Genomic DNA, 17065 nt, shown 5'->3' on the forward strand with positions numbered 1-17065 from the left:
AACTTTCTTATCTATAAAATGGAGATCATAATAATAATCCCTATTCCATGGGCTGTGGCAGGAGCAAATGATTTATATATTTTAAAAGCTTAGGACAGTGATGGCATTCTAGGTTTTATATTAGTGTTAATTTTTTGTGTATATGGGTGTATTTTTTAGTGCAGTTTTGTTTGAGGAACACTTCAGGGTGAAAACCTACCTTTGTAGAATTTACAGTCTAGTGAGAGGAGATGAGACAGTACACAATAAACATAATATATCAGTAAATTATAATAATAACTGTAATAACCAGTAAGTAATAGAGTATGCTATGAAATACAAATGGACTGTGGAAAAAATAACATTAAAAAAAGAGCTGGGGACTTCCCTGGTGGTCCAGTGGATAAGACTTCACCTTCCAATGCAGGGGGTGCGGGTTCAATCCCTGGTTGGGGAGCTAAGATCACACGTGCCTCATGGCCAAAAAACCAAAACATAAAATAAATAGAAGCAATACTGTAACAAATTCAATAAAGACTTAAAAAAAAAAAAAGAGCAGAGTTTGGGCCCTGAGAATAGTTATTGCTATTCCCCAAAGGACAGAGAGGTTCAGCAGCTTTCCCGAGGTCACACAGCTAGTATGTGAATTCTGACTCCAGAGACCATGACCACAGTCACCTGACAGGTCATGGTGCATCCCACAGAACTTTGCCATTTGGAGGAGGAGGTGGAATGAACCATGCATGTCAGGAGAGGAAGGACTGCAGGCCAAGGGGACAGCTACTACAAAGGCATTAACTTGGGTTCATCATGGCATGTTGGAGGAATTGCAGTGGATTTGTTGCGACCAGAGTAAAGTTAAGGAGTGGGAGGTAGTTGGGTGAGACAGATAATGAGAGGATGCAATTCATGTAGACTACTGTAAGAATTTGGCTCTTACTTAAAGTGAGATGTATGTTTATTGAAAGTTTTTTTTTTTTAACAAATGATTGTCATAGGAAAATATCAAATATAATAAGTGTATATTAAAAAAACAAGATGCAGACGATTATATATACAATACAATTCTAGAAAATAAATTCTGGAGAGAAATACAATACACTGTTAACAGTAATAACTATCCTGTGTTTGGAACATGGCAGGCTTTTATTTCCTTAATACCTTTCAGTATTTTCCAAATAATATAAAATGATACGCATCATATAGTCAGAGAAATAGAATATTATTTTCTAAAATATAGGTGGCTGCTAAGCAACCAGAAGTGAAATATTAACATCTGATAGTATAATTATTAGGTACTTGGCCACTTTACTGACGGTCGTCAAAGAAAACTTTTCACTGTGTCGAGGCAAGCTGATTGTTTCCTTTCCTTTACTCAATTACAGAAAAAACACTTCACCTATATTATCTAGAAAAATAGGTTTATGCAGACTTGACTCTAGGACAGATATAATTTATTCTCTCCGTCATCTGAGGTGTTTTTGTGTCGTGTTTATAAACCTGGTATTAAATTTGTTCATTTTAAATTTAGTAGAGTTTCAGATAGTCTTTTTTTTTTTTTCAAGTTAACAAACTGTAATTGTTTTCCCAAAGATACATTTTTTTTTCATACACATCCATCATACACTGTAACCAAAAAAAGCAGTGTACATGAAATAAGGGAAAATAAATTAAAAATCCATAGCATAGGTAAGGAGGTTCTAGTCTGGGGCACAGCTGAGTTTCCAGCAATATAATGAGGCTCGAAAGTTTCTTTGATAAGAATGCTTGCTAGCAAAGGTTCCAGCCAGGTGGTTGGTTGGTCTGTAAGTCAGTCTTGAGTACTTGAAACAGTTCTGTGTTTTTTTTTTCCTTAGCGTTTAGAATAGCCATCATTGTCCTGCAATAGGCAGAGCTATCATGTCCAGGAAAAGTGAGGGAGGGAACCACAGAGGCAGCGGGAGATCCAAATACAGCATTCAAAGGTAATTGGTCCAGTGATGCCTGGGGAAGGAGGAAGGAGATGGCACTCCCGGGTTAGCCATCTTCCTTCGGGGGTGTGTACCAGCAGTTTTTTTCGTGGATCTGCACCAAGGACTTGTAGGCCTGCTGTGCTCTTGTCGGGCTGTATTGAGATTTGTTGGCTCCAAACTCTACTCGTGCTTTTCCCTTCACCCGTGTGGCACTGATCTGCATGATCACTGACTCTATTGAGTAGGCACTGCTCCAGCCCTGCTTGGTGAGAAGTTCCATGCAGATGGCACCTCTGCCCAGAACATATCCTCGGAGAGGACTGGAGACACAACCCTGACAAACGGCACGTCAAAGGGAAAGTTATCTTTAAAAGAAAAGTTAAGTAGGATGAAGTCGGCTCCTTTCTCTGAGGATCTGAAGATAGTTGTGCAAAGTGCTGTCCTGGTCAACTTTGAGGAGTTTGACATTCCAATCATACAGGCTGTCATTCACGAGTTCGACTGTATAGTTTCCGCCTTTGAAACTCAGTGATCCGTATATATTCCTGAGCTCCTTCATCAGCTGGTCAGTAGCCTGCGCGGAGCCAGACACCGCACCATTTAAGTAATCTTGCCTCTGGTTCTTTTTAATTTTCTCTGGTATGGCCAAGTTTTCTTTTCCGATGCCGTCATCTTCAGATTTCTTGCCCTCAGCTGGCTCTTCTTCTTTCATTTCATAGTGATCTAGGTCTTCTGTGTCCCCAGGCATCTCTTCCGAAGATACATCTTCCTGTGTACGCTGCTCTTCTGGCAAGGGCTGATCCAGCATCTCCACATCTGGATGCTGAGGGAGGTTATAGAGTTTACACAGGTCGGAGATGATCCTCTTCAGATGCTGCAATAGCAGAGTATTCCCTTTCTTTATGTCCACCAGCCTCTCCAAGACAGCAGCCAAGTTAGGGTCATCGGACTCCGCTGACCAGATGGGGGGCACAGCTGGATATGACTCCGTGATGTTGCAGTGGATGCGGACGGGATCCCCAGGCACCGACTCCTGTGGGGAGAGATGCGGTCCGGGCGCGGCCCCTGTCTCGGCCCCTCTGGCCTCAGCCAGCGGGAACTCGCATCTCAGCTGGTCCAGCCAGGCGCTGGCAATGCGGAAGCGGAAGCGCTCGTGGCCGCGGGGAAGAAGGAACTGGAGCAGCTTCAGCTTCCCACTCAGGCAGGGCCCCGGCCCCAGGCCCCGCCCCCCATCCTGGGACTGTCCCCCCCCCCCCCCCCAACCCAGCTGCTGCCCCAGCCCGGCTGCTGCTGCTGCCCCAGGGCCGGCGGGCGGGAGCCTCTGGTCTCCGCTCCAGGCTCCACTGCCGCCCCCGCCGTCCGCACTTCCTGATCCCCCCTTCGCCAAGATGGCACCACCGCCACCTCCGGGACAGGGCCCCCCCCTCCGCTCGCAGGCGCCCCCAGCCGCCGGAAGCCACGCGCCCCTCCTCCTCCTCCTCGGCAGCCCCGCCTCCCTTAGATAGTCTCTTATACTTCCTGTGAAGTTTGGAAGATTATAAATTTAGGTTGAACTGATAAAATATTTTGGCCTGCAGGAAAAATATTATAATTCTATTATATCTTTGAAATGTTAATTTTACATTGGGATTTGGATAAACTATAATTATGTCATAATGATACTTTTACAAGAAAATTATATGAATAGAAGATTTAGACATGTATTTTGCATATGCTTTTATAATTATTCTCTTTCTGCGATAAATTCTTCTTTTTATACACATTACAGAATAACTGAGTGTTTCAGTTCAAATAAAGGAAAATTGTGTTTAAGAAAAATATTTTCTCTGGATAAATGCCCAGAAGTGGGATAACGGGATCATATGGTAGTTCTACTCTGAATTTTTTGGGGGGAACCTCCATACTGACTTTCATAGTGGCTGCACCAATTTACATTCCCACAAACCTCATCCTCACCAACACTTGTTATTTCTTATCTTGTGAGCACATTGTAGGGTATACAGAAGTAGAAGTATAATGCTGTGCACATGAAACTCATATAATGTTATAAATCAGTGTTACCTCAATAAACAATTAATTTTTAAAAAGACAAATAAAAAAAATATTTTCTCTATTTCCTATCCTTTAAATTGACACCATAGATACTGTATCCATTATGAAGCTCTCTGTGGTCAGAGACCATTAACTCAATTAAAATTAGATTAAGGAATAAAAGGAAATTATCAACACATATAAATATCCAGAGCTAGATTAATTTTCAGGTATAGTTGGGTTCAGAGACTGGGCCACCTCCTCAGGATTTGTTTCTTTCTGTTTCTTGACTCTATTTTCAACTTTGTTGGCTTAAGTCTAGGTAGCACTAGATTTCTCCTTGTGTCAGGAAGATGTCGGTAAGCAGCTTAAATTTCCCATTCTTCTAGTAAGAGACTATAAGGAAACAGTGAAATTCTTTTCTGGTAGCTTTACCAGAAGTCCTGAAATTTATTGTGATTGGCCCAACTAAAATCTTATGTCCATAACTGAATCAAATTACAGTGACCAGAAAAATGCCAAGACTTGGTTTACCCCAGAAACTCCTTCCTAAAGATATGGAATGAAGGTGGATCTTTGATTAAAAATCAGGGAGACAAATGCTGGGGCGGTAAACATGAAACATCCATAGTATAAACATTTCTGGAAAAGCCTTTATTAAGGGAAATAGTAGTTTCTGCTGTTAACAACCAACTTCAAAAATCTCACTGGCTTACAACGACAAATATCTTCTTTGCTTTCAAGTCGTGGGTCAGCTCTGCATTTCTCTAATTAGTTAATAGTCGTGTGAGGCATGTTTCTCTAATGGCAAATGGCATGAAAACAAAAAAGGTGAGCAGAGTTATGAAATGCCTTTAAAGGCTTCAGCTTGTGTCTAGGGCTCATCACTTTAATCCACATGCTATTGGACAAACAAGTCATGCGGCTAAACTCAACATCAGTTGAATGAGGAAACATACTCATTAGTGGGAGGTAATGCAAAGTCCTGTGACAAATGGCATGGAGTAATTCGAATACAGGACAGGAGTGAAGAATGAGAGCAATGAACCTATTTACCAGAGGACGTTTCTAGTGCTCACTTGATGACAAAGTCAGCTGTCAGAAGATTTTTCTCCAATTCACGTCTCCGTAGAGTTTATTATTAAGATCCAAGAAGGTAGTGTTCATCACAATTTCTGTTCAGATTAAATTATACACGAATATCTGTATATAAATTTGTTTTATAACAGATAAGTAACCAAAACAGTAACAAATGTAATTTATTTTTAAATTATTATTGACATTTTCCCATATTATAGTTTTTGAGTACCAAACTTTATTGAAATCTTTTATACTAGTTCTGGAAGAATTCTGATGTCAATTTCAGGTTTCCAATTAAGATTTTTATACTATCTTTGGTTTATTCCTGTGGAGTATATTTTCTAAATCCCCACAAAGGAAAGTTAGGTCAAATCACCATTAATTCTGAATATGCTTGTGTTTGGTTAGTGTCATAACTTTAATATGAGCTAAGTGTATTTTTATGCAGTAATTTGGTAAATCATCTCAGTAGATGATAGCAAATTACCCACCTTTGTTCTGCCTGATGGATAATATGTTCTAGTTGAGTAATTAGGTATAGTTAGGCATAGCTGCAGCTTGTGTTCGACAAGTACTTTTTCAGTCACACATTTATCTCTCTCTTTGTGGATGAATTGGCAACATGCCTCATACGGGTCTTTAATGTACTGTTTTTATGTAGCTATAGGCTGCTGGTCCAAAGGGTATATGTATACAGTTTGATATCTATGTAATACCATCTTTGAAGAAGAGGACAAATTTTTCTTAAAAATCATACATGGTAATATTGATATATTATTATCTTTTATATAATACAATATTTTTAATCTTTCAATCATCCCTACATAATTCTTCCTTTTAGGCTGTCCTTTCCAACTGTGAGAGTTTAAGGGTTATATTTCATGACTTTGCAGATAACATTTGCCTATGCATAATTAGTATGTCTGAAATGCTGGAGACTATGCCATTGGTTGGAATGCCATTGTACTACAGTGGTGCTCCTTTGAAGTGGCATATGTCAACCTGGGCATAATGGAAATTTTGGGCCAGCAGATAATTTGTTGCGGGAGGCTGTCCCGTGCTTTGTGGGATGTTTAACAGCACCCTGGCCTCTACCCACAAGATGTCTGTAGTACCCCTACCCCAGGTTGTGTCAATCCAGAATGCCTCCAGACATTTCCAAATGTCCCTGGAGGGGCAAAATTGCCCCCATTGAGTGCTACTGCTTTAAAGTAATTTCTAATTAATGGTGACATATGTTATAGCAACCTCTCCCTCCTATCTGCCTATCATACTTAAAATTGTTGGCCTGAAAATTGATAAAGGAATGAGGAAGAATGAGGCTAATATGTCTCATTTAACATAAATCTCTGAATTTGGACAATAGTGAATTACATGTTAGAAAAAATTATTTACATTCTTTTATTCAGGTTTTTCATGTAGACCTTTATAGGATAGGAAGGTTCTGGTCTACCAGTTTTCTCTTTCCTTTCATTAGAAATGTCTCTCTCCATTGTTATTTGTTGTTATTATTGTTCCCTTAATGGCTATTAATTTAAAAGGTTGCATTTATTCATTTTCTTTGCTGTGCAAAATATTTTAGAATAGATGTTGTAAGCAAATTCCATTATGTCTATGAAAACTTACTCTGAGTAGGTGGTTTCTGTAAATTAGGAGGGTCTGGGGAGTAAGATTTTTTTACATTTGGAGAGAGAATGATTTGGGGTTAATTGCACATAGTTACTAAACAGTCTTACTCCTTCAGTGTGCATGTTGACAGGGATAACAGATGAGGTTTCATCTCATTTCTCTGCAAGAATATTTTGCCTTCTAAGTTCATGATTTTTGGAACCTAAAACAATTTCATGAGGCTTGAATTCTGGGCTCTCGAACTTAAATTCTAGGGAAAATCCAATCTAGCAGAAAGAACATGGGTTTTGATTAAATAGAACTGGATTCCAGTTCCAACCCCTAAGTACTTGCTGTGCAACTTTGGCTAAGTTACTCAAAATCTCTGAAACTGTTTCCTCCTCAGTGAATGGAGAAAATACATTTTATTGCTCAGACTGGGGCAGGAATGAGTTGGTGGTGGGAAGGTGACTGCATTTATTCTCTCCACTTTCTTTTATCCTATTCTTTATATTTAGCATCAACCGTTTTACTGAAAACTCCTCTCACAGAGTCTCCCAAAACCTACTTGCTGATAAATCCAAAGGATTCCTGGTAGTCCTTTTTTTAATCAACTGCTCTTTTGCTTTAAAAAAAGGACTGGCCAACATTTTCTGTAAAGAGCCAGATAGTAAATATTTTTGACTTTATGAGATAATGTCTGTCTCAATTACTCAACTCGGCCATCATATGTAAAAGTGGCCATAGACAGTGTATTAATGAATGGACTTGGCTGTGCTCCAATAATACTTTATTTACAGTAGTAGGCGGTGGGCTGGACTTGACTCACAGGTGTAGTTTGATGATCCCTACTCTAAGCTCCTCATTGGCTTCTCATTTCACTTTATAGCCTTTAGTTTTCTGGCTACAAAGGAGTCGTCTCTTGTCATTGGATAACTCCTCCTCTATCTCCTTCACTGGGTTTTCTTTTCTTGCTCACATATTAATTGTTTAAATTAAGATAGTGCCGGTTGGGAAGAGGAAGATGTAAATCAAAATGAGACCATTTTCTTTCTCAAGCCTTTATCCTCTGTGTGAAGGCCAAATCTCAGAGGCGTACAAGGCTCTTTATTATTTAATTTCTGCTCAACTTTGCATCTTCTTCTCCTTAAATTCCTCAAAGCTGTTACCCTCCCAAGCTATTTACATTTTCTCAATTTGCCTGGTGCTCCCTCTTATCCCTGGGCTCGGCACATATGACTTTTTCCTCTCGAAAGATTTTTTCTTTATCTTTTTTTTTCTCCTGGATGGAGAAAATTCATTCTTTATACTCTACCTTAATTAGCTTCTGCTCTCAGCAGATTTCTTTAAATCCCCACCCAAGATTGGATTAGAGCTTTTTCTACATGATTTCTTTGAGTATATTTTAAATTATCTAGAAATAAAACTTTAATGAAAATATCAACGTAGTCTGTTCCATAATAGAGTTATGGTTGGATTGCTACGGGACTGCACAGAAAGGGTACTAACCCTATTCTTGGAGACCAAACTGCCAGGGAAGGCATAAGGGGAAAGTGATTTTTGAGTTGGGTCTCGACATAGAGGACCAGGGGAGGAAGGGTCTGCCAAGCTGATGGAATGTCAGAATTCAAGACTGTGGGGCACTGGGCAGTTCATGGGACAGTTCATATTCTGGACGACATTCTACGATTCATGTCTATTCTCTGCAGTAAAGCTTCACTTAGATAAATGACGCTCAGTAAATGTGCGTGGTCAGATGACAAATTTATTCTTAGAAGTTATAAGTTAGGCTAATATTTTTTAAGGTAGGCATTTACTTTTGATTGATCTTAATATATTCATCAGTTAAGATAATTTAAAATGCACTGACCTTTAATCACAATACTCTAGGTGAGGTTTCACAGATGTATGTATGACTAATTCATCTCCCCTCCACCCATTCATCTCCCCTCCATCAAAACCCAGCATAGTGCACAGAGAAGGTCTTCATAAATATTTGTTGAATGAAAGAAAAACGCTGAATGTTGCAAGGAGGTGGCACCAGATAGAAGACAAAGAGTAAACAATTTGCCAAACTCAAGAATGCACATATGCAAGGCATAAAATAGATCTTGGTACTACTTGTTTATAACAAAATAATTACCTTTTAATCATAAAATGTAAAAGCAACTAGAATATTAAGCAAAGGAGAAATACAATAAAGAAAAATGATTATGAAAATTCTAAACTCTGAGTTGAGATTTATAATAAACTTCCATTTTAACTAAGGCAGTCCAGTGATATTCATCATTTTCTCTTGACGTTCATTCATTCATGCATTCTAAAAATATCTACAGAATACTACTTATGCAAAGGCACTACTATAGGCTCTCATTACCCTTCTTATTAAATTCTGAAATCTTGGTATTAGCTATGTATATATTTACACACACATACACAATTATGGATACACATATGTGTGCATATACATGCATTCAGTTTCTTTAACTAAAAAGCTGGCTATTCAGGATGAAATTGTTTCTCAACACCTGCAATTACCATGTCTCCTGTACTGTACATTCCTTGACTACTTCTGGCAAAATGGCCTTATATTTCACGCTAAGTTCTTCTAAAAGCTCTTCATGAAGTTATTTATGCTGGGAATAAAGTTTATGAGAGAAAATAGCATTAAAAATATAATTCTTATTGCAATGTGACCAAAATCCAGGAAAAGAAAAAAAGAGGGAAGCTGGATTTTCTTACAGACCCCCTTCTACTTATTCTCAGAATTGGAATTAAGAGATATAACTTATGGAGAACATACACCATTGAACAGGTGCCTAGGGAGTTAGAGCCGAATTCTCGTTTCAATGGGTGAACAGTCAGTCGCTGCCATATGGGCAGAACACGGTTTCTTCTCAGATGTCTCCTAGGTATTTTGTGCCCTATCAACCGTGGCTACATCCGCTCCATTTCTAGGCCCAAAATATTAAATATAGTTCAAGTATCTTATGCTGTATTTTCCAAAAGAATGTTCTGAGAAAACAATGCATATCATATATATTCATAACCTATTAAAGAGTTCATCACAGACTAATTAGTTGCTCATTAAATATTTGCTGAGATCAAAAGAATGCATTATAACTCTATCAATGTAAAAGATTTGTCAAAGTCCACAAATGAAGCAGGAAGTTATCACTCTTTACAGACATATAAAATAACATCTGACTATTGACAACTTCTTGATAATTCACAGGTCACTCATGCTCAGGAAATAATAAGGGAGTACACACAGTATGATTTGATTTGGGGTGATTAAAAAATGAGGATGTTCTATCCTAGGATATATGTAGTAGTAGAACTCGGTGTCTAACTTCAAGTAATTCTGCCAGCTAGCTGTAATCCCTCTGAATATAGGAATAATAATAATTTCCTCAAAAGTTTTTAGTGAAATTTAAGTGAAACAATGCAGGTAATGCGTTTGATTCAATACTTATCACATCATAGAATCTTATATAAGAGAAATACTAAGATGAAATCATGAAATCAAAATAAAATAATAAAAATAGTGTTCATCTGTAAATGTTTGTACTACAGTTTCCTGTGCTTTTAATAATTTTCTATAAAATAAATTTGTGCTAATCATTGTCAGGTTCGCAGTGTTCTGATACTCTAGGGATGTAATAGTAACCATATAATTTGAGAAAAGATAACAAAATTGGTTGTAGCCTTTTCTGTAATTCTCAATAGCTATTTCTTTCTTTGCATCGATCTTGGGACCCATGAAGAGTGGGAATAAGAAACAAATAAAATCTTTAAAAATGTTGTCAGCTTGAAGGTTCTCCTTTTTCTATATTATCCCGTCAACACCCTAAGTGATCAGTGCTGGGGAAGAGGTCATGATCTGACTAGGAAAATGAATTATTTTTATAAGTGTGGGGAGAAAATCATTTAAATTAAGTTATATAGAGAATGATAAAAGAAATTCCTTGAATATATGAATATTTACTATACATTTTTCTTTGAGCCCTTCTCTTTTCTATTCTTATTTTTTAAAGAAATGGTAAACAATCATTTTATGTTCTCCTTCTTGTTCTAATTTTCCTTAACCTTTCCCAATTCTCATTTTCTCATTTCCAACCACCCCATCACCACAAGCACCAAAAAAAGAAAAAAAAGGAAGTCAGACTTGTCAGACTTTGTTATCATTGTCCCAGAAGGGAATTACTTATCACAACTTCTTTTCTTTCTATTCCACAGCTAGTTATTTAAAATTTCTTTTGGAACCAGAGAGATTACTTTATTCTAGGATTTCCCCTAAGACAAAAACCCTGGTAACCATAGCAGCATTGCCATCCAATCTTTTGAATCCACAACAAAATGTGGCTAGAAATGCTTAGCGCAGTCTCCCAAGGCAAACATTGCTGTGATGAGTGACAAACTGAAACAATAGGAGCTGCTCCTGTTGCCATGGAAACAGGCCTTTCCATCTGAGCGGTTCCATCCCAGGGTTCACAATCTAAAGCTTTGCAAAGGTATGCTGGTCTTCACTCCTCTACTGGTTAGCACTTACCACCAGACTAACACTGCTGAGATGACTGACATGGAAAAACGAGGGCTATCCCTCATTGCCACAGTAACTCAGGTTTCCAGTAATTTGCCTTAATGGAAAGTTGAAAGAGCTTTGTAGCAGATGTCTATAGTAGCTAAATCAAATGACAGTTAAAGAGAACAAATGTGATAAGTTCCTTAAAAGTTAAATGCACACCTTTTGGGGTGTCACTGGGTCTGTGTTTTCTAAAAAAATATATGCTCCACCATGCTTTTAAGAAATCACAATTTAGATCATGAAGTACTGGAACAAAATATGTTTTATCCACTTGCAAAAATGTTTATTGAGAATACAAAGTTCTCTGAATGTAAATAGAAAGCACTAAGTTATTAAACACTTTTTCTTTGGGAGTCCTTCAACAGGAAGGACTCTGTTGAACAACAAAGGACAGAAATCTCATTGAATTAACTGGCATATTTATGACTAATCATATATCCTAATGGCATTTTTTAGCAAATGGCTAGTCAAAATATTAGATTTGGAAAGTTATGATGAGCTGATAATCCATTACCCTTATTTAAAAAATTAAGATTAAAAAACTTTAAAAATTAAGATTTAAAAAATACTTCATGTGTTATAGATTATTTCAGGACTTATCAATAAGATGATCTATGAGGCAGGCATTATAGTGATCCTCATTCACTAGGTGAGGCAAACCCACCTCTGGGAGGTTAAAGTGACCTACACAAAGTGACACAGCAATGGTGAAACTTAGCCTTGAACTCAGACAGCCTGGTTCTACATTCTCCATTCTTTTTATTTTACCATCTTACTTTAATCTGCACAACATGTACCTATTAAATATCCTCAGAGAATTTAACTAAACTATAATTTTGGTCCAAGTTAAAAGAATGTATAGTTTCAGATGCTGCAGGGCATACCTCTGTATGTATTCTGCATTTTTCGCTGTGGTATGCTTTGTAGACATGAACATGGAGCCCATCACAAGTTCCCTAGAATGGACTTTGAGCTTTAATCAAGAAACCATTGTGGAGTACGTAATAGCATAACTTATCTGACAACCAGTTACACAGGCAGATACAAAACTCAGAGCTCCAAGATGAAGGGAAAACTCATGAAAATATGGTTTGAATCCTAGGAAATGTGCATAAGGTATAGTATGCATTGGTTACTTAGGATACCAGATGCACCGCAAATTGTACATAAAGCTTCCACAAGACTATAGGGCCATATGTATGTGCTATTGACAATAAACAGAATACCTGTCATTGGTATGAATGGAATGTTTTATAAACAATAGTATAGGGATTATAAATAATGAGTTTGAATGACATTTCTAACATTTACTAGCTGTATGACATTTGGCAGGTTACCCAACTTCTATATTTCCTTTATACAATGGGGATAATACTTAATCTATAAAGTTGGTATAAGGATTAAATAAAATATTAAACATACAAACATCTAACACAGCAACTGGCCCATAGTAAGGACTCAATAAAAGTTAGGTTACACTTATTTGTTCTTGTAGAAGTCAAAGGTCAAGTAAGAAGGGATCTTTTGCAGCTTCTTCAATGACAGAGCAGACACGGTTTACTAGAAAAATGTAAGAACTATTACTATTTTACTCAATATGAGGAAGATACTTTGTAAAAAGAAAAAAAAGAGCCTTTGCCTCCTAAACAAAATAATATGTTACCTTGACAGAAAGTATGAAAGGTTATATAGAAAGGGTGAGGTTGAACTCTTTTGGCTTACTATTGTTGAAGAGGTATTTACAGCTGATGGTATGCATAAGATCTTCAGATTTTATGTTTTAAATCACCTGGCAATGAATGACAGCTCCCTTTCTTCTTTTCTACTACTTGCAGTATCACTGTTGCAAGTTGTAAGGAGCCCTACAGCAAACACCATCAAATGAGTACAGCAAGGCATGGGGAAATGAGACTTGGTACTAATTAGGCAACTTTGAAGGAAAGGCGTTGTGGAATGTGAAATGCAGAAAGTAATAATTACTGGCCTTAATAAAATCACCAAACTTTAAGTTAGGAACTCAGAGGTGGTTTAAAGACAGGAGGAGAGGCAATGAAGGACATTTGTCCTTAACACACCTCCAAATAGTGTGGAATAATACTAGAAAAAAACTCTACATGTTATGTTCCTATCTCTTTTCTCTAACCTTATTTCCTGCTGTTTTTCTGAACACACTCTGATCTCTGCTGCTCTGCAGACATACTCAACCTTTGCTGCCTTTATTCCATTGTTTATGCGCTTCTGTCACCAAGAATGCCAACCCTCTCAGGAAAAAACCGATAGTGTTAAAATTTTACTTTTCCGTTAATGCCAATATCAAAAGGTAGCTTCTTCATAAACTGTCCATGATGCTTCCCACTGGAGTGTGTGCTCTCCCCTGCCTTTCTTGCAGCACTTCAGATTGTACCTTGGAGTCCAAGTGTAAACTATATTGCACTCAACGGGGAGACATGCGGGAGAGATGGAAAGAAAGAAATGAAAGAGAAGCTGAAGAAAAACCAACTACAGTTGTCTCTCCATATCTGTGGGGGATTGATTCCAGGACACCCTCAAAATACCAAAATCTCTCAGATGCTCAAGTCCCCTGTATAAAATGGCATAGTACAGTTTGCACTCCTTCTTCATTCCGGGCCTGCATCTGTGCACCCTGGGGTTCAACCAACTGGGGATCAGTTGGTTGAATCAGCAAATGCACAGCCCGTAGATACAGAGGGCAGACTGTATGTAAATTGTGCAGAAGACTCTGCCTCCCATTTCAGTTCATAAATGTAGGGCCCAAAGTAAGCTGGGATGTGGAGTATCTGTTGCTCCTAAGATGATCCTAGTTTCCTGCCTGCATAGCTTAGTTTGCCCATTTCACTCCCTTGTAATCAACTATATATATATATATATACACACATATATATATGTATATATATATATGACTCCCTTGTAATCAAGTGTGTGTATATATATATATACACACACACACATATATATACACACACACACACACACACACTCATATATACTTGTACTACATTGCTCCCCAACTCAACCAAATGTTATAAGAGGTGATCCACTGAAAAACAGTGATTTTGTGGTGTTATGGTTCTTATTCCTGATGTTGGCTGCATTGGACTCAATGCTGCTTTATGTTTGAAGCAATTTGTTTTCAGGCTTTGGAGTTATTCAAAGCCCTCTAAAAATAGCTGAAGCTTGAAATAAAATATACTGACCTCAAATTACAGAAATTTGAAAAATTAAAATGAGTCAACACTTAATTAAATGTCTACAAAACACATGAACTCAATTTTTGTAACTGTACGTTTAGTATTTGTAATAGATTTTCACAATTGAAAAGAATTTTGTAATACATTTTCTCTTTGCATCAATTCATAAGTATGTATGATCAAAAAAAAAAAAACAAAGAAAAATTTCAATTTAGTCAGTTGTAGCCACACCTTATCCAAATGCAAAAAATGCAAATTCTCTCATTTAAAAAAAAATTCACAAGATATTTAGTGTGGAAACTGAGTGCTTTATAATGTATTAGATAATCTGTGGGATGGGGATTCTAGTGACTAGAATCCTAGGACTTTGTAAGATTGCCTTGGTTTCCCTATTGAGAGTTAAAACAGGAACACCACAGTTGCCTTCCTAAGGATTTTTAGGAGTAAATTTGACTATAAATCATTTTCATCTCACCTGACTACGTAAGACATGGCTCAGCACTGTCTCTCTTATGACTTATGACCCTCCTTTACCTCCCCTTATGGATGTTTATTTTTGCTATGACATTTTTATGGTCCTTCCCTATTCCTTTTATTTAATTCCTCCTCTTTTAAATTGTATTTATTTTCTGTACTTTAGATCCAAGTTACTAGGCTTTTTCCAACGTAACTGGATTGTCAAAGTGTACATATAGTCAGATGTGCATGAAAATTATAGCTTAATTATTTTATGCAACTAACCTAAACATTGTCACAGACTCTTATCCTTCTAGGCAGTGAGGAGACACATGTTGTTTATCAGCAATATTTCAGCATCTTTCAGTTTTAACAGCAACTTTCAGTTTTAAGTAGACCCTCTATGTTAAATATTTAGTCAGGTTAGAAGTCAAGGTTCTATCAGGGCTGCCTCACCTTTCCCCTTCAGTCTTCCCCCAGGTGGCATCTGGACGTAAGTGACAGGTCTTCACTATGTTTCATGGAGGAAAAGCTGTCTGAGGTTTTACCTACTACTGGTCTACTCTCCAGGGTGATGGATCTGGTATTCGTGTTTTCACTGGTGGTGTCTGCTGAGGTACAGTTAGTTGAGCTTTATTCCAGGACAGCTAGCTCTTTCTGCTACTATAGTCTATGGCTGGTGACCTTGGGGTCTGGTTTCTTAGCTCAGGCTTGATGATTTAGCCCCACCTCAGTAACTGCTGGTGTTACAGAGCCACCCTGAAGGTGGCTGTGACTGCCTCCGAGCTTCATCCTTAATGACCAACCTTCTTGTTCTTGGCTACAAGGCCACTCTGGCCACACTGTTCTTAACAGTGATTCTCTTTTGGTAATTCCCCCAGCAAGATTTTTAATTCCTTATCTCACTATTCTTAATTTGTGATCCATATCACATATTTCTAACATTTTTATTTATCTTTACATTTTTTATAAACTCAAACCCAGTTTTTGTTATAAAAAAAAAGGGAAATGAAAAAGACATACACACAGACAAAAGTTAGCTTAAGTTTACACAGCTTATATCCATTGAACAAGGTAACTTTTGCAATGCCTTTCAGGCTCCGTATGATCTATTCATCAATACTTATACCTATAGGAATAGGATGCTACAGTTAACTTTGAAATAAAAGACTACTCTCCTGGACACATGTGATTATGTCCAGAAAAGAAGATGAATGACTTAAACTGGGCCAATCATATTCTTTTTCCAAAGGTGCTATGATACAGTCCTTATTTATCAATCAGAAGCAAAAGGAAGAATGGGTAGTTTCTCAGAGAAAAAAAATAGAGATCAAATAATTCCTGTTTTCCAGATACTTTTCTATTCCTTGTTACCATCCTTCTCTGAGGCCTTGCTACATCCTCACCCTTGGAAAATGCAAAACACTTTGAATCTTCATAATGAATTCCCATTATATCTCTATAAGCTAGCTCAAGTTGATTTCTAGAATATTTCATTAAAGAGTTATGATGAACACATCTGTGGGGTTTATTTCTTTCATGGCCAAATTACCTTGCCGAAAATGAAATGGAAATTTTGGCCTTTATTTTGGAATCTATCAAAGAACAATGGCTCTAAGAATTTAAGGAAGGATAATCTCCATTTGTAATTCAAAGGTGTGACAACTCAAAACAGTCTTCTCACGGTTCCAGCGGTGAGTAGAATCTTTCTCTGTTCTTCATCTGAGTCTCCATATTGTCTGCTTTATATTACCATATTGAGTAATTCAACCAGTTACTGCAGGTACAGCAAAACAGAAAATCTATTTCTGTTGGCTGATGTTTGAACATTTCCTACCTGTCCTTATTATGGGTATGCTGGTGAACATTTTGCTTTAACTATTGCTGGAATTTTTTTTAAAGCAAAACAGTATTATTACTATTTTTTTATTCTTAATGTAGTCTTAGCAATGATTTCCTGCTGTCTTGGATGGTGATACCTAATAGCTTTTCCTACATGCATCCGTTTCACTTTCTTCCAGTTGCTGCAACTCTATTTTCCTTTAGGGAACTGTTCCTCATTTCTTGCAGCCTTGGTGAGACTGATAATCCAGGTACTCTAGCTTGATCTGAGAAAGTCTATCAGCTCTCATTCTCTAGATCCTGATGTAGTTACTGGACTT

General features: G+C 37.5%; 1 protein-coding gene across 1 annotated transcript in view; it reads right to left on the reverse strand.

Annotated features, from left to right (window-relative positions):
* Window positions 1–1901: 1901 nt before the first annotated feature.
* Window positions 1902–17065, reverse strand: part of LOC133095772 (ubiquitin-conjugating enzyme E2 Q1-like) — a 40118-nt gene continuing 24954 nt past the window's right edge. Inside the window, 4 exon segments of the mRNA XM_061197487.1 lie at window positions 1902–2243; window positions 2246–2334; window positions 2336–3165; window positions 3212–3449. Coding sequence (XP_061053470.1) covers window positions 1996–2243; window positions 2246–2334; window positions 2336–3165; window positions 3212–3449 — 1405 coding nt within the window. The 3' untranslated portion in view covers window positions 1902–1995.

This window comes from Eubalaena glacialis, chromosome 7 (genome assembly GCF_028564815.1).
Source record: "Eubalaena glacialis isolate mEubGla1 chromosome 7, mEubGla1.1.hap2.+ XY, whole genome shotgun sequence".
Taxonomy (NCBI): domain Eukaryota; kingdom Metazoa; phylum Chordata; class Mammalia; order Artiodactyla; family Balaenidae; genus Eubalaena; species Eubalaena glacialis.